Below are 24,214 nucleotides of genomic sequence, written 5' to 3'. Positions count from 1 at the left end.
GGTTTTTATCAGTCTTCTGGGAAATTTCTAGGGCACTCGATTTTGGAATTGTAGATTCGGACAGCACTACGAAATGGCGAACGCACTATATAGTGCACTATGTAGTGAGTAGTGAAGGAATTCGGACACAACCTAAAACAACTAAGAGAAATGTTACTGTGACAACCCTAACTCCCAACCTTGTTGACAACACTTGAAAGAAAACACAATCCAACAACGCTACACGTTAGCTACATTAAACACCAAAAGATGTTTACATCACATAAAAAATGTACAGTCTAAAAAAATGCAAACGCTGCAGGGAAACAGTAAATGTTAAGTAAAAAGTTCAATTTGCTTTGAAAATCTTTCTACATGAAGACTACTGATATATTCAAAAGCTTCAAGGCCAAATTTCTTGACGTCATGTAGTTATCATGGTGACAACTGCAAAGTAGTTTAAGACTTTATCAGAAATATGTGAATAGCAAAAAGAAAAATTCCAATTAATGTGAATATCTTCTTTAACGCTAGCTGAAAGGAGCTGTAAAGCAACTATTGTAATAGATAGACAAGTTTTCTTTTTATTCACTATTTAAATGTAATACAAGCTTAATTCAGTTCCTGTTGATTGCAATTTTGCTTTGAAAAAGATCCAGTAAAAGGAGTAATGCAGCTCAGAACACTGAATAGCCATTTTCTGATTTTTTAAACGACCCTTTAAAGAGTATCATTATTATTAACAAAAAATTCAAGAAAAAATAAAGCAACACTTGCAAATTTATACCGGTATTCAAAATAAAAATAAAATTCAATTTATTTTAAAAACTGTACTGATAAAAGCAATTACAATAATTTCCGGGCTTCAGAGCGCACATGGTAGCAAGCCGCACCCTTTACATTTTTAAAGGGTAAACTATTTTATTCAAGCCATACCTGTATATTAACTGCATGTGCCCACGTTTAAACATATTGTTCAAACATGTTGTCGGGAACATTCTGAACGACTCCAGAAGCACATAGTGATTGCATATTCTCCTTTCCAGTAATATGGCCTATTTATTTGAACACACCAACAAACAGCCAGACAGCATGGTCGTCACTTCTGTTCACAGCTATCTCAGTCATGGAGAAGAACTTTACACTCGTGATTCCCCATTTCCCATGAGTCTTAAGGGCTGAAGGTGGGGCTAACCCCTGTGTCGCCACACTGTGTTGTAGATTGAGGATGTGAATGTGCCAAAACCGCGCGCGTGTGTAAGAAGGAGGGAGCGCGTGCAGCGGAAGGAGGGGAGAGCGCTCGTGCAGCGAGTGAGAGCAGGGGCAGCGAAAGTGTGTTGGGGGTGTGTGTTTATGTTTATTATACAGAGTGAAAGAGAACTGTAATAAAAGAAGGTATACACAAAGAAGGTATATAGAAGGTATATACCTGAGCTTTTCTTTCCAAACAGTGCCTGTGACGCTGCAGTAACATGGCAGCAATGTGGTAGTAACAGGGCTGGTTAAAAAAAACATACTGGTAAATGTCACTAAGAGCAACAGTAACTTATCTGCGCGGTACGCGCCCCTGCAGAGAGGCTAGCGCAGTGCGGAGCTGCGCGTGCGCTGGAAGTTTTCTTCCACAACAGACACACCGTAACACAGCGCTAACAGGGTTGGTTTAAAAGAATGGACGTAAAAGTCACAGAGCTTTCTTCATCTTCCTCGTGTGCACTGAAACATGGAAGTCTTCCTCCTCAGTGTCGGATTGGAATAGCATCAGACATTCTTGGCCACACACTCTCTCAGTCTCTCCTTCGTTGTAGCTGTCAATGTCACTCTGAGGCAAATTCACACCTGAGCTTGCGCTGTCCTCTTCCGTCGTTGGTGATGGTGGATTTTTTCACACTGCTTTTAATGATTGCTTTTAACTTGAAAGCTGCGTCATATTGTAGTGGCGGTCACATGCACGTTGGGTCTAATAGCAGCAAGGGATTGTGGGATGCAGCCAAAATAAGGCTGAGCATGGATGGTTCTTTTTGTTGCACCATGACTAAGGGGTCTAAGAGCAGAAGTGAGGTCCATGACTTGTGGGTATGTCAAAATAAATGGGCTTGATGCCAGTCATGAGAGAATTCATTCTCATAGTCTTCTCATAAGACTGTTCAGAGTCAAGTGGTGTTCATGGACACTTACCATTGCTGTCAGTTATATGAGTAACAGCTCAGATGACTGACAGCTTGAGCCATTAACTAGCCCTCTCGAATTTCCCAAGATTATCTCTTTGTGAGGGGGAAGTTCCATGAAACTTGCATCCTCTTTGTATCACGCCCCAAGTGGCCGTTAAAAAAAATGCATAAATTAGCCGCATCCTTGAATAAGCCGCAGGGTTGAAAACGTGTGACAAAAGTAGCGGTTTATAATCCGGAAATTAAGGCAGTTTGCTTTCGTATGACCTATAGGTCTAATCAGACACTTAGTTATCCTACTTATGTAAAAAATAAAGAAAATAAATACCGTTACATTTCAACATAGTATTAGGGCCACCACAAAATAAAAATAAAAACACACAAAGTTATAAGAATAAAGTTGTATTTTTGTTAGCAAACAATTGTGAGTTTACAAGAAAAAAATCGTAAATTTATATGTAAAGAAAAAGAGTCGTAATTTTACAAGAATAAAGTCGTATAATTATGCTTAACAATAAACCTGTAAAATAAGAGTAAAAAGTTGTGAATTTAAAGAATAAAGTCATACATTTGAGAGAAAAGACAGTTTCATCAGAATAAAGTTGTATTTTTATGATTTTTCAAAAATCAAGTCGTATAAATATGAGAAAAAAGTTGAAATTTTACGAGAATATAGTAGTTAAATTATGAGGAAAAAAGTCAAAGTTTTTAACAATCAACCCCTAAAATGAAAGGTTAAAAAAGTTGTAAATTATGAGAATTGAGTCGTACATTTATGAGAATAAAATTGTAATTTTACAAGAATAGAGTTGTATAATTAAGATAAAATAACTTAAAAAAGAACGTAATCTTCAAGGGAATTAATGTGTATGAAAAAGCAAGGGTAAAAATTTCGTAAAGTTACAAAGAAAAAGCCATGCTTTTTTGAAAATATTGGCTAGTTGGTTGTTAAGCCTTTGTATATATAAAACCCGATAACACGATATTGGTCCTTCTTTTGTTGTTGTTTAGATTTTTCTGAGTAATCAGACTTTAGCCTCAAATGTATTACTTGAATCTCGTAAATTCTCAAGTTATCTACATTTAGGAAAATATAACTTTATCACCATAAAAAAATATCTACTGTTTCTCATTATTCATAAATGTAGAATTACTCTTTCTACAATTTTATTTTTGTAAAAGTCTGACTTTCCTCATAATTGTATCAATTGTTTTTACTTTAACAAATTTTTTTCCTCATATTTTAACCACTTCGTTCTCGTAAAATTACCAATTTTTCCTCATAAATGTATGACTTTAGTGAATATATTTAATAATACACCACTGTAGTAAATAAATATTTTTCTTTAACATAGCCCATTTACATTTTTAATACGATACCACTTGGTGATTTTTTTTTTTTTTTAATCTTTGGCCAGTATAGATGCCCGAAAAACAACATTGAAGCTAAATGAGCTACCTTTTGTTTAATATTAAAGAGCAGTGTTCCCCCGTCAAGCTACAAGAAAAAACATGCAGCTCCTAATGCTAATTAGCACAGCCAGACAGAGCTTAAGGCAAGTTCCACCAGTCAGAAGCTGAATCTTTGGCCTTCTCAGAACTCCTCTTTGAGAAATCCATCAAAACTGCTTTAAAGTGCCCACGTTTCTGCTCCGTGCATGGATCTCTTTTGATCTGGGAGGCCAAAAAAAAAAAAGTCAGCAGGTGAGAATCTGAAAACATGACGAGGAAGCGGCAGAAGAGGAGGACTGGGAGGTGAAGCCGCTGGGATGATTGTTAGAGATGCACCCTCGCCGTCATGGCACAACGTCAGAAACTCTTGTTCAAAGAGTCGGTCAGTCGAGCAGTCGGCCCTCAGAGCAGGGCCAGAGGTGGGAAGCAGCGTGTCACTCAAAGACGGAGTGCGCGTACTGTGCATGCCCAAAAGCAGCTAATTTGACTTTGTCTAATTGTGTGTTTGCGTGCAACACATGGCTGAGCCAAAAAGAGGGAGGGGGGACTGGGGGCTAATATTAATCATGAGCTGTCAGGCTTTGGGTCTTCAAAAGAGACGCTGCAAATCAAAGTGTGTTTCTGTGTCGTGTGTGTGTGTGTGTGTGTGTGTGCGAGGCAGCAAACGCCCCAGAGGGATCAAGCAGAGGATCAGAGCCAGATTTGTTCACTGGCAGCATTTTCTGGCTCGGCCACAGGGGCATTTTAAAAAACACCAACAAAGACACGAGGACGAAAGGCAGAGACTTTAGCTTAAGGTCGACGTGCTAATGCAACGCAAACAACACACACAAAGCCAACTTTACACAACACTCCAATGTGACACGCACAGTCGAGCTAAACCTGCTTCATGCCAACTGAATGTCTGGAGATATAAAGGATAACAAGGAGATGCAGATTTTTAAAAGTGTGCTCACAAGAGGAAAGATTGGAAAACAAAAATAAAGACTGTTAAAGGAGTCGCCAATGTCATGCTGAAAAACAGTGATGGTAGGCAATCTGAGGTTTGGCTGAAGGAAATCACCTCAATTTAAATTGAATTTTAATTAAAAATGGAAAAATAAAAACAACGCTTTCAATGTATTTTATTGTAGTGACATAATTGTTAATTGAAAAACCTGCACTCTAGAGATAAGATCTAGGAATCTAGGAATAATCTAGGAATCCTTGTTCTGATAAACACTGAAAAGGGAAAAACTTAAAAAAAATAAAATAAAATAAAATGCCAAGATTGAAATGGGATGAAGATACATGACCATGAAACGAGCAAAAAAACTGGTTAGCAGCACACCTGCATTATCTAATGAAAATCCTCCTTGTCTTTTATCCAGCAGCCCGTCACTTTTAAAGATTAAGGGTGCATGTTGTCAGACCGGGAAAATCATTTGATCCGCACGAGTCCACTTCAGTCGGCCGGATCGAGTCCTGAACCTCGTATTTGATCTGTATTCCGGCTGCCGTTCATTCGGACATTTTATGATTTGAACCAAAACGTGAAAACAAAACCACATGACTGATGATCTCTTCAGTCATTGGCCGGTAAAGCAACTACTGTAGATGCAGAAATGACAGAAGTCCTGCGTCATGCAATCCTTGCTCACTGATTCAATCTTAATATTTCACTGACCAAATTTGAACGTCAGTGTCAACGACATGCTCAACACTTTTTACTGGCCGTTTCAGTCTGGTGGAGGCATGCTGCAGGGCAAGAAGACAGCTAAGAAGCTACTAAGAAGTGTTTATGACATATAGATTGTTGAGGAAACTGTAGCTGCGGTTACATGGACAAAATATCTTGATCGGATCAATGTTCGGATTAAAATTCAACCGTGCACATGGGCCCAGAAAAACTTTTTCCGATTAGAAGAAACGTTCACATGGTCACACTTTCAGTCGGAATAAATCATTTGGGCATGTGCAGTAATGTTGAAAATACCGGAAAAAGGAAATGAGTCCCGTTGTAAACAAACCTTGCTGTCATATACATTTATGCAGCAGCTCTGTAATATACAAGACGATCTTCCAAGCGTGTTTTATTAATGTTATGAATATTATGAAGCGCCTGTTCGCTCATCGTTTCATTTTTCATCTGTGTGGTCAGTGTTATTTTTTGTGGAAGAAGAACGGAACTCCCAGGAGAGGCTAACACATGAGCTAACAACATTAGCCTTGTTTGATAAATATAAAATCCATCCGGGATATGCCGCAATCTGCATCTTGGCTGCACGTAAATATGTGGGAATAACATCAGCCTTTATTTTGTCGGGACACGACTGGAAATACAAATCCATGTGATTGTTTGAACAGTTTCTAAGGACTGAGCGACATTTTGCTTTAAAAAGTTCGCACACCGCCCCAAAGCTGCTGTGTGCGCTGGAAGTCCGAGCTCTGCTCGGACACACGGTTCTCCTGACAGCAGCTAACCGAGAGTGGCGGGACGGATCGCAGTCACACACACAAACAAACAACAAAACGCACACGTAACAACGCATCCTTCCCTCCCCTCAAACACAGAGTTATTAATCCAGTTATTAATCCAGCTGCTCTGCTCAGAGACACAGTTCGCTTTGTCCACCGGCACACGAGCCAGGACCGCGCAGGGTCCAGACGTCACGGGTCACGAAGCGCCCCCCCCCCTCTTACACCCCCCTCGGGAGGGGTGTAAGAGAGGGCTTCACACCGGCGCGGAGTACCCGGTCGGTCCTGTTTGAGCTCCAAAGCTTTCTCTACAGCGTCACACCGTCTATCCATGATGTTAAACCAGAGCAGTAGTGACACACGATCGGAATGAACCGTTTACATGCACAACAATCGGATCAACAATCGACATAAACCCACCTATCTCGATCAGAAAGAAATTTTGATCCAAACGAGTCTGATCGGGGCAGACTATTCCAAACGGCGTGTTTAGATGGCACATTTTCCTTCCGATCAGGCATTCTTTCCGATTACTTTTGCCCATGTAAACGCAGCTTGTGTTTCACGTTAAAAATTGTTTTAATGAGCTTGCATTCATCATTTCAATGGGTTTGAGTGTCTCATTGTTGTGGTGTTATGGCATTGTTTTGTTTTTTTTAACTTGTCCTGTCCAACAGCTAGGCAGGCAGATGAGAGCTGAGGGCCTCTTGTGTTGGACATATTTTACTTTAACAAGAGGGGTTATTAATCTTCAGACAAACCAAAGGTATGACTGAACAAACCCCTTTTGTAACTGAGGCCAAACTTTTATTCATTTCAACCATGATTGAAAATCTTTGGTGTTGGACCGGATGGAAAAGGAAAGAAGGGAAGAAGAGGGAGGGATGTCAGAGGGGGGGGGATAGTGAGAGGGGGGGGTAAGACCATGAAGCAGCATGGAGTAGACAGGTTTACTGGTTGTTTATCATTACGGTACAGTTCAAATGTAGTACAAAAAGGGCGGGGCCTGTTCACACACACTCAAATATTATCAACACACCTGCTAGCTGCAAAAAAATGTTCACATGTCAACATGTACACAAAACAGATAGTGTTCACGAACGCATACCTATGCCTTTAAACCAACTACTGTGAAATCTTTCATTCATTCAATCATGCAAACTATAAGTGCAAAGTGAGCTAACACCTGTGCTCAGGTGAGTGTTTATGTTCTTCTAAAATGGATGGTGGAATGTGAAAAGAAGTAGGAGGAGCGCCCAGCCACCCCCACACCCCCGCCACAGCAGCAGCGGCAGCCGGAATTCCCCCAACGCCACACGGGAACAGGCAGGGAACGACCGCCCCCCGGGCGACCAAGACCGCCACCCAGGCCAGGGCCAGCAGGACCGCCGCAAGGCCCCCAGAGCCAGAGAGCAGGGAGGCGCGGAGGGAAAGAGAGCGCCGCCCCAGCCCAGCCAGGAAAGCAGCCCCCCCGCCGAGCCGGAAGGGCCCAACGCAGGGCCCCACCGGAGAAGGACGCCCACAGCCCCAGACGAGCACCCCACCACAACCCAGGAGTTCCGGGCATCCCCCCGCCCCAACCCCAGGTACGAGCCAGGACCCCCCAAGGGAGACCCGCTCCGCACTCCAGGCAGCCACCCGCCCGGCCCACGGTTGGTCCAGGGAGGAGCAAGGCAGGGCCCGCCGCCCCCGCCCAGGAGGGGGGAACCCCGGGGAAAAAAGGGTGGCCCACAAGGGGTGTTATAAATATGGCCCGACCAGGCTCGGCCATGTTGGAAGTTTGGCGGGGCCCAGCGCTCAGGGGCAAGGACCAGGACCCACCCCCCAGGGACACGAACACCCCCGGCTCAGGTGTAATATGAACCCCCCCACCGTGCGGAGAGAGCACCGCCGGGCCCAGGGAGCCGGCACCCAAGGGACACTGCCGCCATCGCCAAGGGGCCCGCACCCCCCACCAGGGAAGGGGTAGGGGACAGAGAATTGTAATTGTTTTTAAGAGAATTCTGTGAAGGAACGACAAGGTAGCTTTTAGGATGACGTCATGACAGCGCCTGACATTCTTCCTAACCCAATAAAATTAGTTTATTAACAAAAAAACAAACAAAAAAGGTAATCTAAAGTCCCACTCTGATCATCTTTTGATCTATTATCAAAGCATCTGCAGTGGTGTTTTATTTATGATTATGGGGTTTTTACCCAAAATCAAAAAACCTTTGTCGTTTTCTAGGACATGAGAAAGTCGCCCCCTGAATTGTGGGTGGGACTGTTGGGGCAGAGTGAGCCCGCCCCACTTCCCGTCACCTTTCTATTTACATACTTTTCCACAAAGCTGCGGCATTTTTTTGTCTGCTTCTGATTCGTTTGAATAAAGAAATACTCAGAAAAGCTTTTGTAAGCTTTTTTTGTATATGTATATATTTTTTTTAAATATACATCCTTGACCCCCACCCCCCGAGTCGCATGTACCGTGTTGTCGTGTAAATATGTGCTTTTGTGTTTAAATGGTGTCGTTTTTTTCTTGTATCTACACATTGTAACCCATCTACACCCACCCTAAGCAAGGTGCGCATCATTGCTGCACCTCAGTCAACTTTGAACTGCATGTGTGTACTTCTGTTGTATGTCTGATCTTGTTCGGGTTGCACTAGAATGTCATTTTTTATGTCAGTTTAAAAGCTGTATATATGACAATAAAAGCTTCCGATTCTGTTCTAAATCGTTATTTTATCCTGCTCGGAAAATAAACATGATTAAATATGGTAGCACACAAATCACAATTTCTGTAAAAAATGAATATAAAAAGGAAGATATCCATACAGCTGCCCTTCAGCACTGACAATGCATGCAGTTCTTCACACTTCCCTCTTTCTTTCCCTCTCCATCACAAAGGAACGGAGAAGGTCGGCAGTCACACTTCACAGCCTCTCCGCCATAAGCTACCACCACGTGTCATGATAACCAAAAACGAAAGCCTCGTTCTAATTAAACGCGCTGGTATCACCGGACGCTTGCAGGGAATCTGACTCCATGCTGACAAGCTGGCAGAAGATCACAACATGAAAGGGAAAATATGCATGATGCTGCTGTAATGCCTGTTATTATTTGAGCATATTATGCCTCGGCGAGAGAGGGCTGGAAGTATGAATGATTCAGTCGTGAGGGTGAGCAGCCTGCTGCACCCCTTTGTCCTCTTCTATCACTGACACAGATTTCCACGAGTCATCAGCAAGGAGCAGTTTCACCGGTTTAAATTAAGTAATGCAAGAGGAAGTCTCTTATTCCTCAGTCCCTAAAATTCTTCATATTTCATGTACAATGTTCACAGGTGTCATGTCTTTTTATAAAAATGTATGCCTTCTGTACCATCAAAAGCTAGAAATCAAAGACATTTGGGGTGGAAGACGAGTTCATGTTTGTTTTGTTTTTTCTGCTGGATCTCTATGAACCCAAGAGCCCCGGCCGTCAAGTCTGAATGCAAAAAAAAACAAAACCGTGGTAATAATCTATTTTTAATGACTAATTTTACTGTAAACGAGCGGCTGGATGACTCAATTGACTGCGTGTAGGACTGGCACATGGGAAATCGGGGTTCGTTTCCAAGGGGGTGCGATGAGTTTCATCCGGTGTGGGTCTTTGGGAAAGACCCTTTGTACTGCTGCCTAATTATGCAGCCACAAGTGGCCCCTGTGCTTGTCCCAAGTCTGGATAAAATACAGGGTTGTGTCAGGAAGGGCCACCTGTTTGAATTAGTAAAAGCTGGTCTCCCCCGCGCTTCTGACTACTGTTGGAAAGGAAAAAAAAGTCATCGCGGAGAAGGTTCAACACCACGCTCGGCCATATCTCTGGAAATTTTTTATAAAACCGCCCGGTTGCGATAAGAGCCCTGGAGTTTGGCCTGAACAGAGCTGTCACCCCAAATATTAATCAAATCAGTGACCTCGCTACCCTTCCACGGACTGGTCTCAGCAGTATCGTCTGCCATGGTTTTTGTTTATGTTTTCGTTCCCGCCTACTTCAATGCAGAATGATGACGTTTGTAGCGTATCGATGACGTACGGGTCGGATACATGTGGCCTGGCCGTTCAGACGGAGGTCGCATTTCGAAAGATCGGATACGTATCAGATTCAGGATCACGTATACTCGAGTGATTGGATCTGTGTCGTTTAGACTTTCATGAAAAGATCAGATAAGTTCGCACAGGGGCAAAATAAATCGGAATTGGGTCTTTTCAGCCTGCAGTGTGAACGTAGCCAAAGAGCCAGTTTCTGCTGCTTGTGTTTCGGGTCTTATCCAATTCTTCACAAACACACATCTCATGGCCCTGAAAGAATGTAGGAGTGTATAATAGCTGAATGAGAGCCGTGCCTTTTGATCCAGCCCTGCAGATGCCTCACTGATCCATCGTTCTTGGGCTTGTGGACAGAGTGGGCAGTACTTAGGAGAAGTACTTCCTTTCCTCATTCTTCTGACCAAGAACTACAGACGAAGACGTGCCGATTGTTACTTCAAATGAATTTATTGCTCCCAATTCCAATCATTTATGGTAATTCGTGCTAAAAACAAGATGTGTCTTTTCAGTAAATATATTTTCCATGCTTTCCACAAGCAACTTATTTTTTCAGCTTTTAATCAGGAGGAATGTGTGTTGGCAGGGAAGACATTGTCAATGTTAATTGTTGCATCACGTTCAAAAGTAACATCTATACTAAAAGTTATGATAATAAACGCTCCATCAAGGACGGTGATTCAAGATGTTCTTTAGCTTTAATCTTTTACAAAATATAACTGAATACATCGCATCAAGTCATTTATAGAAGAAGCTCAAGCATTTCTGGAAAAAAAACTGACATTCAGGAAACATCAACCTGCACTGCAAAAGTAGTATATGATAGTCAGAAGGTAATGATTGGTAAATTATGAGATGGTCTGCTTTTATAAGATGTTCTACAAATAGGGTGAAGGAAGCTGAATTGACGTGTTGAGAGGAGGGACTTTGACCTGCCAGGCAGGAAGTTTATGAGAAGAAAATATGTAGATGAATCCGGAATAGTTGATGTCAGAGTAGGAAATGTAGCAAAAAGAAAATTGTTAAATGGTAGCATGAGGATTTATTGAGGTGACCCTAAAATACCTTCCCTGATGAAAATAGTGTTTTTAACATATTCTTGCATTTCTAATTATTCATTCAATCAAATCATTGTGAAGTAGGAGCAGACGAAAAAAAAAGGTGTTTGAAAAAGATGGTATTTGTGATGTAGAGAATACGCTGAAAGGGCCCCAAGCTCCCTACTCAGCAATGGTGAGGGAAAAGGGGACAGGCTTGCGCCTTACCAAGAGTCCCACCCTCAAATTTCTACTACTGCTCTGCAGAATCTATGTCAAAAATGATACAGCTGTTTTAATTTTAACTAAGAAAAAAAAGGCATAATCATGATGAAAAGCCCATTGGGAACGTACAAAAGGCGATGTGGGTTATCAACCATCAAGTCAAGAAGATGAAGACACTCCTGTGTTTTCATGAGACCACATCAGAGAAACTCCTATGTTTTGCCCTGACTTAACATTTCCATTTAAGATAAAGGAAAGGTTTAGGAAAAGGCAGTCTTTGTGAGCTACATGACCTTTTGATATTTCCAAAGCCACACAAGTCCTCAACCGATGCCACAAATCCATTGGATCCAAATCCCCTCCAGCTTGATACTAGTGTTCTTCAACACAAATACAACGTTTCCGGCAAAGAAAATAGTAAAGTTAATCATTTAAAGAAACCACAGTGCAAATCTGGTAGAAGAAAAAGTAGTTCATCCAGCAAAAAAAAGTATGTGTAACATGTGTACATATTACTATTTTCTAGATCAGTTTCTTCTCCATCTCATTCAGAACACTCCAAATTCTGCTGCCCCTCTAAAGCCTTAGTCCCAACTGACCTGAATTGAGGATTCAGGCTTTCTTTTGATGAACAATGGGCCGACCCGCATGCTGATGACCCACACCAAATTTTAAGATCGGTGAGCCTGTAGAGCGAAAATGTTCATGAATATATGTTTTACTACGGGCATGCTGTAGGCCAGCGGTACCCAACCGCTTTTTTATGGATGATGTCACATGCGATTCATCCACTTATATAATACAGTCAATGCTTACCACACGCACAACAATGGTATGGTCCATTTCTGTTAATTTCCCTTAAAGGGACCGCAGAAGCCTCAAGGGGCAAGATTCACCTGTGCTCCCTTTGAGTTGCGGCTGCGCCAGTGTACAACCCTCCATGGGCCTGGATAAACGCCCATGACTAAGACTAGACCTGTACAATAAATCACAAATTTATCGTTATTGCGATATCCAGCTGTGCAATACGAATTTCGCAAAAGACGGCGAAAACTGTGATGTGATAAATGTGCTAAAACAATCTTATGGCAGCTTGAAGTATTTATCATCCATCCTATACCCTATACGCACTGCCCCTCTACTGGCTTCAAATTCACTTTAAGATCCACTTTAAGATGAACCCTTTCAATGTTTTGGCTCCTCCGTATTTATTGTTATCCGCTCCGTTCCAAACGCAAATTCAGAGTTAACAGTTTTTCAGTAGTCCCCCCCAAATTTTGGAACCATGTACCTCTCAACATCTGAGCTGCCCCGACTTCTTCAAGTTTCAAGTCTAAAGTCTTTAGGCACAATTGAGCTCCACATTTTTCTGAATTAACTTCCTTTTACTCTCCATGTTTTTATTGCTTTTATAACCTTGTAGCTTTTATTAGTCGGTTGCTTTTACGACTCTTTTTTTATATGCTGTCTTTTTATTGTATTAATTTATTATGTCTTTGCCCTTTTTGTTTCAGTCATACTGCTCAGCACTTACGGAAAATATGATAACCTAAATTAACAAGTATTTACAATTGTTTATAATTCATATTTAAATACTTGATAAAGATAAATATCTGATATCTGCAACCTTCAAACATTCTTGTTTAAATTAGCCCTATTTTTTAATTACTGGTAGTGTCCTTTAAAGTAGGCTAGTTTTTTTTTTAAATGAAGCATCTTTTGTCAAATTCTATATTGGAATCTTTGATTAAGCTATTTTACACTGTAAAAAAACAACAAGTTGGGTTTGCTTCAGAGGTGGACCTACAGGGGGCAGCAAACCTTGCCCCCGTCCACTTACCACCCATTTTTTAAGTCAATATGTTGTTGAAAAAGATTAAGAAATCAATGAAAGCTTCTTTAAGAATAGCAAAAAACAACACAAACAATAGGTCCTATTTTTAATGAAATCTTGAGCCATTCAATTTACATGCTTTATCTATTTTTTTTATGTACTTCTTAGGTATTTTTTTTTACCTATACATATATTTAATCCTTTCATTTGTAATAGCCTTTCACTTTGCCACCTTATAAGTCCTCTGCCCCCCTCCATCAAATGTTTAACTCAGCCACTGGTTTGTTTTCCCTAACTTTACTTAATTCAAACGTAGAAAAACATCTGTACATTTTAAGCATTTCCCAGAACAAAACTCATTATTCAGCAGCAACTGTTTCTATCAAGGGTTTGAATTTATATTTAGGAGTCAGAGTGACCATTTTTTGGACACCATGGCAGCCGACCCTTAACTGAAGTGACGGATGGATACTAAAAAATAAATAAAAACAAAGTCCACATTTTCATGATCAATACATTGTTGCATCAGTTTCTTCAGGTCAGCTGTGCACAACTGCAAATTGCTTTTGCTTGTAAAAAAGATTTACACACAAAACAGGGACTTTAAAAACAATCGGAGACCATAAATCCACCCGGGTGCACATATGTGTGCCCCCTCTATAGAGCGTTGTATATTACAGCTCGGCTGTAAACACATCTGCACCAGCCTCCCAAGTATGTGAACGAATTTGTAAATGCCACAGCACTAAGTTGATCGCGGTTCTGCTGCAGTCTCATAAGCAAGGATTTCACGCGGAACTTGAATGCGAATAAGCATCCGACTGTGTCCGGGACTGTCAAATAGTGGCACTCACAGCCAGTAATAGGCCCATTATTGGTACGAGCGGAGTCAGTGGAGAATAAAACGCAGCCACCAATCAAGATAAATAAGCGGCGGAAAACTCCAATCGGCAACTGGGGCGTCACAAACCATCAGAGAGTTGCTTCTGCCGCCGTCCTTTCACCCCATTCTTCAATTCTCTTTCCTCTGGTGGGATGCGCCCTCCCCTCTTTTTCTCCCACTTCCTCCTAACGCATCTGTCTCCATCTCTCAGCCTTTGAAGATGCTTTGTTTTTCAAGTTGCCTCTAATCTTCATATGATGGGCGGGGGGGGGGGGTTAATAATGGCTGCAAGAGTGTGCGCACACGTGGATGCACACACATCCACCTCCTTCATGCCAAACCGCACGCTGGCGTCTGGGTTTGCAAGGGTGTGTTTGATGATGCTCCACCACACATCGCCCTGGGTGCTGTTTGGATGTCATGCAGAGCCCTCCCAGTGTCTGGTGGAGTTGGGTGGTGGGGGGAGGCAGCCCTGCAAGCCTGGGTGCGTGTGTGCGTGCGTGTTGCAGTGTGATGGGTGGTACAGTCAACACACAAAGACAGTTGGGTATCAGCAGACTCCACAGGGGAAAAAAAGAGGGCAACAAGAAAAAGAAAAGAGAAATTTTAGATCAAGGACTCAAGGCTAAATATAAACTTGATGTGCGATTCTTCAAAGGAAAAGCCTTTTATGCGACAAACTTCTGATCAAAGATGCTCTCCTGCTCAGATATGACCTGTCCAATCATTTTAAGGGGAGAATATCAGAAGGATAAAAGGTAAAGGCAGCTTTTTAAGAAATTATTTAGTAGAGGTTCTTTTGTACAACATGGAAAACTTCTGATTTTCCAACTTTTTTTTTAAAGTGTTTGTCATTTTTTAGCAGTACATTTTGTATCCCCAAGACTTTCTCCTGAAATCTATGGAGAAAACCATCCAATCCCTATTCACACAAATGCACTCCTTGAGCCATGTTCACGTCGCCCTCGGCAGCGCGTGTTCAAGCAACAGCTTACAACGAAAAGTCTAAATAAACACGTGTCTCAAACTTCCGCGTTCAAAACTCTTGCATTCACGCATAGCTACGCACATTTTTAACCACCCTTTTTGGGCTCTACATACAACCAAATCTGTCTTAAAAGTTGAACCAGGTCAAACTTTGACCAATCAGGTACTTGGATTTGGTAGTGACGTATGAGTGGTGTGCCTTGAAAATTGATCATGGAGGTGGCAGACATGCACTAATAAAAAGTAAAAAAAAAAATAGAAGAAGAAGCCCCTACTTACACTACGGGCTAAATGCGCTTTCAAGAATCTGCATTTAGCTCATTCTGTTACGTACCTCACGTTGCCAGTGTAGCCTAATAGATCAAGTTTTTAAAGAAAAGCCTAGCTAAGTGAGGGTTTTGTCCCAAAATCCTTTTCCATTTATTGTATTTTCCACACTAAAGAGCGCACAGTCAATGAATGCTCTATTTTTTTACTTTTGCCATATTTAAGGTCCATATTTAAGGCGCATTAAGGGAGACAAGAGATAAGTTTGTCAGTCATTCAGACTATCAACTGCGTTCACAAGTGATTCTAGAGCTTGTTTGTTACACGCTACCTGTTAGGCACATTAGCATATTCATAATAAAACAACTATAACAGACTGGTACCGCTTAAACAAACCTTATTGTGACTACGCTAGCTTCCAACCTATCAAGAAATACTTTAAAAAAAAAACCAGCAGCACGCAATGTATTTATAAAAACACACAACCTTGTTTGTAACACGTAAAAAATCTGACTGATACCGCTAAAACAAACCTCACTGTGACTACGCTGGCTCCCAACCCTGTTAGAACCACTTAAAAAACAGCTACACATTAGCCATGTATTTACAATACACGTAAAAAGCTGACTGATCCCACTAAAACAATCATTACTGTGAATACACCAACTCCCACCTTGTAAGTAAAAAAAATAAAATAAACCACACAATCCGACACATCTACATGTTAGCCATGTTAGCATAATTAGAAAACACCCAACCTTTTTTGTAAAGCTACCTCTAAAACAAACATTACTGTGAATAAACCAACTCCTAACCTTGTTGGTTACATGAAAAAAAAAAAAACAGTCTGACACTGCTCCTTGAAGCCCCTCCTTGCTTGTCCAGTGTGAACACCATGGTTGCTAAACACGTGTTCTCGGACAAATGCCCGGTCTGTCCATTGCTTTAGAGTGAAAAGATCACCTTTAGAAGGGGAAGACCTTGACAATGAACCAGACTGAACACAAATATATCTCTATCCACCCCCACCACCTCCCATTCCCCTGAAAGGTTCTAGAGCAGTTCTAGCAGAAGCAGCCAAGGCCCATTTAAAAAGTAAAAAACATTCTCGTACGGCGAAGACCTAATTGAATTGCTTGTGATGGAAAGAGGACTTCAATGCCCCCTTTTAAAAGGTCTGAGTGAGAATGGAGGGAAGAGGAGAAGGGCATGAAGGGGGAGCAGCAATGAAAGTGAGAGGCGACCGGCGCAATGGTGGATGGGGGGTGGGGGGTGGGGGTGATGACGGCAAGGAGGATAATCGAGATGGACAGATAAGAAGGGAGGGGAGGGAATGGAAACAAAGGAGAGATGACAAAAATAGATGGGTGGGTAAGGGGGCAGGTGGATAGAAGAAAGGAGGAGAGACAGTAGGAAGGGGAGCATGTTTAACGATACTCATATACTTTGAGGGGGGAGGTGCTAGCGATGCCTTCAGAGGCACTGATTGGCCACTAATGCGGCTGACTAATTGACGATCTCTCAATAACAGTGGTGGCCTTGGCTCATGCCCCCCCCCCCCCACACACACACACTTGTTCTTGTACTTCTACAAGAAAATAAATGCCCTATAAGTCCGCAGCGCTAAGGCTTTACACACCAACACGGCCCGCTGTTGTTGCCTATGGCATTAAGGCCATCCTGCCACATCTAATAAACTGCGAGGATGGACTCAGTGGGCCGCGGCGTGGTGTCGACTTTCGGTCTGCTTGGACAGCGACTGTCCTAAGCCTGATTTACAACGCGTCTGTTGTGAGTGTAATCTGTGACTATTTCAATTTAGTTCCCTCAAGGCCTAACAAGCCAGAATCGCTTCCTTCTTAAAACCTCAAACGCAATGTCGCTCGCACTGGCTGATGTGGCGTGACAGTCAGAGAGAAGGTGGGGTGGGGGTTGAGGCCTCTTACCAGAATTCGATCCTCTGATTTGCCACTCCTGGTCTCCTGCTTGATGGCACGCACAAACTTTACGGCCTGCTTATCCAGAACCTTCCGGATGCTCTCTGGTAAGGAAGAACAGACGGCATGGTTAATCACTTTCAGGAAACTCAGAAGAAACCCATCAGCCCTCGGACGAAAAATCATTCATCAAAGGATTCAGGCCCCCAACAAATGAGAGGGGAAAAACCCAAATAAACACGAAGACACAAAATGGGAAATCCATCTTCTTTCTTCAGTTTGGTGCATAAACTCAGAAGATTAGGTGATGCAAATGTCAATAGGCTGTTTTACAAGGCATCTAATTTCTCTCTTCCTGAGCTCCTTCCATTAGCTCACTTATTTGTATTGAAGAGAACAACAATTCACCTTGTAACTCATTAAAAAGAGAACCAGCTTTTTTATTAAAACAACATATCTTCTTCTTTCTCTTTCGGCTTTTCCCATCAGGGGTCGCCACAGCGAATCATCCTTTTCCACCTCACTCTATCATGGACATCTTCTACCCTAACATTAGCCAACTTCATGTCCTCTGTTAAGACATCCATGTATCTCCTCTTTGGCCGTCCTCTTGCCCTCCTGCCAGGCAGCTCCATCTCCAACATCCTTCTACCAATATATCCACTATCCCTCCTCTGAACATGTCCAAACCATCTCAGTCTGGCTTCTCTGACTTTGTCGCTGACACAGGCAACATGAGCCGTCCCTCTGATGTACTCGTTCCTTATCCTGTCTAACCTGGTCACTCCTAAGGAGAACCTCAACATCTTCATCTCCGCTACCTCCATCTCAGCCTCTTGTCTCTGTCTCACTGCTACCGTCTCTAACCCATAGAGCAGAGCTGGTCTCACCACTGTCTTGTACACCTTTCCTTTGAGTCTTGCTGGCACTCTTCTGTCACACAACACTCCTGACACTTTCCTCCAACCGCTCCAACCTGCCTGCACTCGCCTCTTCACCTCTTTTCCACAATCCCCATCACACTGAACTGTTGACCCCAAGTACTTAAACTCCTGCACCTTCTTCACCTCAGTCCCCTGTAACCTAACGCTTCTACCTTGATCCCTCTCGTTCAGACACATGTATTCTGTCTTACTACGACTGACCTTCATACCTCTTCTTTCCAGAGCAAACCTCCACCTCTCTAGCTGTTCCTCCACCTGCTCTCTACTCTCACTGCAAATTACAATGTCATCCGCAAACATCATTGTCCAGGGAGATTCCTGTCTTACCTCGTCTGTCAGCCTGTCCATCAGCATAGCAAACAAAAAAGGACTCAAAGCTGATCCTTGGTGTAGTCCCACCTCCACCTTGAACTCCTCTGTCTGACCTACAGCACATCTCACCACCGTCATACTTCTCTCATACATGTCCTGAACTACTCTGACATACTTTTCTGCCACTCCAGACGACCTCATACAGTACCACAGCTCCTCCCTCGGCACCCTGTCATACGCCTTCTCTAAATCTACGAACACACAATGCAGCTCCTTCTGACCTTCTCTGTACTTTTCCATCAACATTCTCAAAGCAAAAATGGCATCAGTGGTGCTCTTACGGGGCATGAAACCATACTGCTGCTCACAAATCTCCACCTTCTTCCTAAGCCTGGCTTCCACTACTCTTTCCCACAGCTTCATTGTGTGGCTCATCAACTTTATTCCTCTATAGTTGCTGCAGTTCTGCGTGCGTTAAAACAACAGAAAACAACAGAACTGAAATTAGAAATAAAAAAGGAAATGAACGCATGATCTCATACAATGCGACAACATATGCATATAATGTCAATGGAACCGCCACAAATTAAATCAGAATCTACAGTTTGAAAGCAAAATTTTATAAAACAAACTTTCCATTTTCTAAAAGTCAATCTAGATCCATCGTTCGTGACATTCTTGCTATCTCTAAATTAAAGAGGGGTGTGTCATAATTCAAGCAACTTTAACTTTCAACGCACGTTCATGTTTGCGCATTTTGGATGTAAAGCTCATAAACTGTCATAGAAACTTGCGTAGCTACACATTAACACGAGGGTTTTGAACCCGCATCCACACACATTTTATTATAAATGTTCACTCGAACACGCGTAACAGAGGGTGGTGTGACCGTAGCTTAATAGGCATTTTCCAGTTTTCCTACTAAAGGGGAATCCCGATCATACGTTTTGAGCATATTCCAATATCTGAATATTTGGGAGCGTCTCCATTTGAGATTAACGGGCCTATACCATGCAACATCTAGTTTTTAAAGCGTTTCCGTGTATTATAATGTTCATTCCTCACAGAAAATAACCCCAAAGCTATTTTTTTGGATCACTTCACGCATTTCTGAGCGTTCCTCTAAAAACCTGTGTTCTGAGCACCAGCACCTTCTAACGCACGAAAACAAGCGGATTCTCACGAGACGACGTAGAGAAAAGCGCCCTTCCAGGAAGAGTCTGAGCTGCCAGCACCACCCCCAGGCTAACACACACGCCCGCTTTCACCACAGAGATAGCATAATCGGCTCAACACTTTCATTTTATATGCACAATATGCATAACCATCTTTTCAAAAGTACGGAGGATGTTTGATTTTGTGGGCGGAATGCAGACGCACTGCAGAGGCCAGTTCTAGGATGATGACATTAAATGGGCGGCACCCACAAGGAGTGAAAGGCGGGGCCTCAGAGATCAAGTCGTCTTACTTCTGGGTTGGAAAAAAAAACAACTAATATTTAAAGGTCAGATATTTACATGGATGTAGTTTACTATAAAAAGCTTAAGAATAGCACGGTATAGGCCATTTAAGAGATAGAGGTATATAGAAGATGTACAGTCAAATGAAGTGCTACCAAAAGGGAAACTTCTAGATGTTCTTAAAGACATTATTTCTCTCATGGACTCATGCAAAAACTTTTTTATTCCAGAGAAAAAAAAAAATTGAAAGTCAGCCAATATCATTATTACTGCTTTCGTTTCATGTCAATCTGGCTCTTGTTCACCCTTTTATACCCTTAGTGGTGTAGTGTTCACTTTAGGAAGTGTAATAAATTCTGTCTGTATTCATAATGAGACACGAAAAAAGAAAAAAAGAAAAATCATACTCTGTTCTTTTTCAGCTTCATTTTTCGAAAAATACAACTTTTATTTTATTTACAATCCAACAGGTCTGCACAATTTATCGCACATTTATCGCAAGATAAAGCAGGGCAATATGCATATCGCAAAAGATGGCGAAAATTGCAATAAATGGTTACCTTAAATGTGCTAAAACAATCTGATGACAGCTTGAAGTATTTAATGAATCAAATCCATTAATGCATGCGACCATTCGGATTGAGCCCTTTTATGTTTGATGTTTGCCTCCTCTATAGACGACGGTCATTTAGAGTATAATTTTTAAACTGTTTCAGTGAGATGGAAATTATGTTTTTGGTTGTTTTTGCCATTTGTTCATATACCGCAAGTTATATCGTCATGGCAATATTGATCACTAATATCGCATATGGCGAGTTTTCCTCATATCGTGCAGCTCTACAATGCAATAACATTCGTAACCTTAGGAGTAAAATAGATTTATTGTCCCATTTCTTGCTCCTCTTTTCAAGTCTTAATGGGGTGAACTGGGCTTGACTCCAACCAAACAGCTTCATTTTGAACTTAAGGTGGCTTTCAGACTGGAAAAATCCTTTGTTCCTGATTGACCCGAACCTTGCATTTGGTCTGTATTCAGTCTGGCATCAAGCGGACAGTTCAGTTACGGACCAAAGCTTGGAAATAAAACAATGTGTCTAAAGATCTCGTCAGTCATTGGTAAGGAAATACGAATGCAGGTGAAAACAACAAGATAATGACAGACGTGCTGCGCTTTACAATTCTCATCAGGACCGTTGACTTTTTAAAACTTTATATTTGGATTATCAGTTTTACTTGTTACTTTGGTACGCTGGAAGCGTGCTGCAAGGCGGTTAGCCACTAAGGAGACGTGCCGTGTGTGCTTGAACTCAGAGGATGCCAACGACTGCAGTGATGAGGAGCCGTCAGTAGGCTGCTAAGTGTTTATGACTTATAGATTGCCGGGAAACAGAGTAAGAAGCAATGTTTGTCACAGTAAAAGTTGTTTTGATGTTATCAGGTGAATATTCCCCTCACATTTTGTTGTGAGTTGCTGTGTCTCATCGTTGTGATTATTGAATTTTATTTAAAGATAATTCTGTTAAGGAACTACAAGGTAGGTTTTAGGATGATGTCACAGCAGTGCCGCGCGTGCGGCGTACTAAGACAGAAAAGTTTGTAGGAAGCATTTTTCAGCTGTGTGTGCTTTTTTTGGCATAGCACACTAGTGGACTAAATCTTGTTTGCTATAGTGGTGATATAAAGGAGCAATTTTTGAAATCTAAATGTCTGCTGGTGTTTCATCTAAGCTTTTAAGCCAATTTTACCCTTTGCAACGGGTGTCCGTGGACCAATTTTAATGAAAAGTCTGTGTAAATGTGCAATTCTGGCTCAAAGTAGTCGCATTCACGAGCTACTCGAGTTTCTACAACCGTTTTTGGGCTCTACATACGAAAACACGCTTTGAAAGTTAAGCCTGTTCAAACCAGACACTCAGATTTGGTAGCGATGTATGGATTGGGTCCCTTTTCATTTCACAGAAGTGCAAACTGTTTGAAAATTGGAAGACAAATTAATAATAACTGGGGTTTTTGTCCAGCCAGAATTATGACACCAAGTCTTCAATATATTGTAATTGAGCTGTGAAAGAAAAAGCCTTGAACAACATTTGCACCGCTGTGACATTTCACACCAAGCCTCTTCAAACTGTAGGTGGTGGACATGCGCAAGTAAAAAAAAAAAAAAAGAGAAGAAGCAGCCCCATGCCTGCTGTGTATGTAGCTTCACAACAACAGACCAAGTGGTCAAATTTATGCAAATTCTAAATCCTGCGAGGTCTTACCTATTTAGATCAAATAAGTCTCCAGGGGTGTCAGAATCCAGGCCTCGATGGCCGTTGTCCTACATGTTTTCCAACCAACCTGCCACTGAAGCTCCTTATTGGCTAAACACACCTGATCCAGCTAATCAGCAGCAGATAAAGGCAGAATTTCTGGGGAAATAAACGGAAGGTGGCCGGCCCTCTAAGGCCCCTGTTTTAGTCCATTTCACTTTTCGCAGTCTTCTTCCAACAGAGCGTGTACAGCAGAGACATGGATTTGGGACACCAGCAGGAGTCAGCGGGTGACACCATTCTGGACGAAGCCCAACAATTTCAATCAAAATCAAAAGGACAGCTTTTGCCTTGAACTCCTTCCTTGGAATGTTTCACAAACACTAGACGGGTTGAAAACGGCTGGAAATCAGAATGAATACTTCCAAATTCTATTCAATCCCCATCATCATCGGTCTTTGATGAGTATTCAGCTAAATAGACACACCTTCACGCTAAGGGACTGATATTTTGACTATTTTTAGTAGCAAAACCCATCTGAAAATAACAAGCATCATGGTGACCCTGCGAGAACATGAGAGCTCTTTATATACATCGTCTCCACAACAATAACACATGAAGTCTGCTTTTACGCTCAGACTGCAAACAGACACTTCTGCCCACAAGCTGCGATGTTCACATTTCAGTGGGAAGGCGCTTTCAGACAGAGACACAAGTCATGCTGTGTCATGACACCATTGTGTCACCGTCTCCCAAACAAAGTCCATCTGAGAAACAGGCCGGCTGTCACCGGCGAGGCGGCTCGAAGGAGGAAAGCATCAGACAAACGTGGAGTTATTGACGTTAAGCAGACTCAAATCACTTAAACCTTTTAGCCTTATAGGCGCCCCTTGTTGGTTCGGGAGGAGAAGGAGGAGGTTTGGTGAAGATGAGGTCCTCACCCGGCCTTCTCCTTCATGGCAGGTGTGTTAATGAGCCCAACACCACCTGGTGTCTCATCAACAGACCAAACAGAAGGTGGCTTGACATGGTTGAGCTGGTCAAAAGCAGGGCTTATCTCCACATCAGGATAATTAACCGTGAGAGCCGGGCATCTCCCAAACTCTCCAGGAGATCAGGCCATAATTTAGTGTTGGGTTTTACGTTAAAAAATAAATGAATAAAAAAAAACGCTCTAAAAAGGGAGCTTGGCAGCTCCTGCACGTGCACATAACTTTGGCAATCTGTCCAAAAGTTAACATTTCTGCTCCGATATATTGGAAACATTCATTTCTTGCTCAACTCTTATTTCTAAGAGCCTTTTAGACACATTTATTTGCACCACATCTGCTGGATTTTAATGGAAGACTTTCCATCACTTCCCCTCCCAAAAAAAAAAAAAAAAAAAAAAAGTCTCAGAATCACCTGTGATTTCCTTGCTGACGCTGACGAATCCCGCAGTTGCGCTCTCTTTTGCGGCCATGGCGCGCTCCCCCGCTGCTCCTTCCGATTCTCCGCTCTTATTATAATTTTTTTGTTCAATATCCCCTCAACACGATGCCAGTCACTTCCGAGCCTTCAGGTGTCCCAAAGCCCGCCCCTGAAGCTCCCACAGGCGGAGCAGCAGAGCAGCCGTCGGCGCGGTGTGGCGTGGAGCGACGCCGTGGTGCGCACTGGCGAAATCCAACGTGCGCGTCCGACCAGAGCGCACAGGCAGAGGGAGGGAGGGCGGGGGGAGAGGGAGCCAGCCGGAGTGATAGGAGGATCACTCTAGTTCTTTTTTTTTAAGTAAATGTTTTAACATGTTTTTATTAATGGGAATTTGGTTAAAAAAAAAAAAAAAGAATTATCTCCTGAATATGGATCCAAACTATGATGTAGCCTATCAGCACATTTGGGGTTGAAGAAATAATTAAGCCCAACAATGTTTACCTGGGAGCAACTGAGGGTTTTTTTCTGTCATCTTGACAGTAAC

At 42.2% G+C, this 24,214-nt stretch overlaps 1 protein-coding gene across 2 annotated transcripts in view; it reads right to left on the bottom strand.

Annotated features, from left to right (window-relative positions):
- The window catches only part of carmil3 (capping protein regulator and myosin 1 linker 3), a 126,168-nt gene extending 102,173 nt beyond the window's left edge, over positions 1-23,995 (bottom strand). For both annotated transcript variants that reach the window (XM_023965176.2, XM_078935509.1), the window contains exons 1-2: positions 23,665-23,995; positions 17,303-17,397 (exon numbers count right to left, since the gene is read on the bottom strand). In XM_023965176.2, the coding sequence (XP_023820944.1) occupies positions 17,303-17,397; positions 23,665-23,722 (153 nt within the window). In that variant the 5' untranslated portion in view covers positions 23,723-23,995. The remainder of the gene's footprint in view (positions 1-17,302; positions 17,398-23,664) is intronic.
- Positions 23,996-24,214: the final 219 nt, after the last annotated feature.

The sequence above is a fragment of the Oryzias latipes genome, chromosome 17, assembly GCF_053564925.1.
Source record: "Oryzias latipes strain Hd-rR chromosome 17, Olatipes_Hd-rR_3.1".
NCBI classification, from domain to species: domain Eukaryota; kingdom Metazoa; phylum Chordata; class Actinopteri; order Beloniformes; family Adrianichthyidae; genus Oryzias; species Oryzias latipes.
The sequence above is the reverse complement of the archived record's forward strand: the minus strand, read 5'-3'. Positions and strand labels throughout refer to the sequence as shown.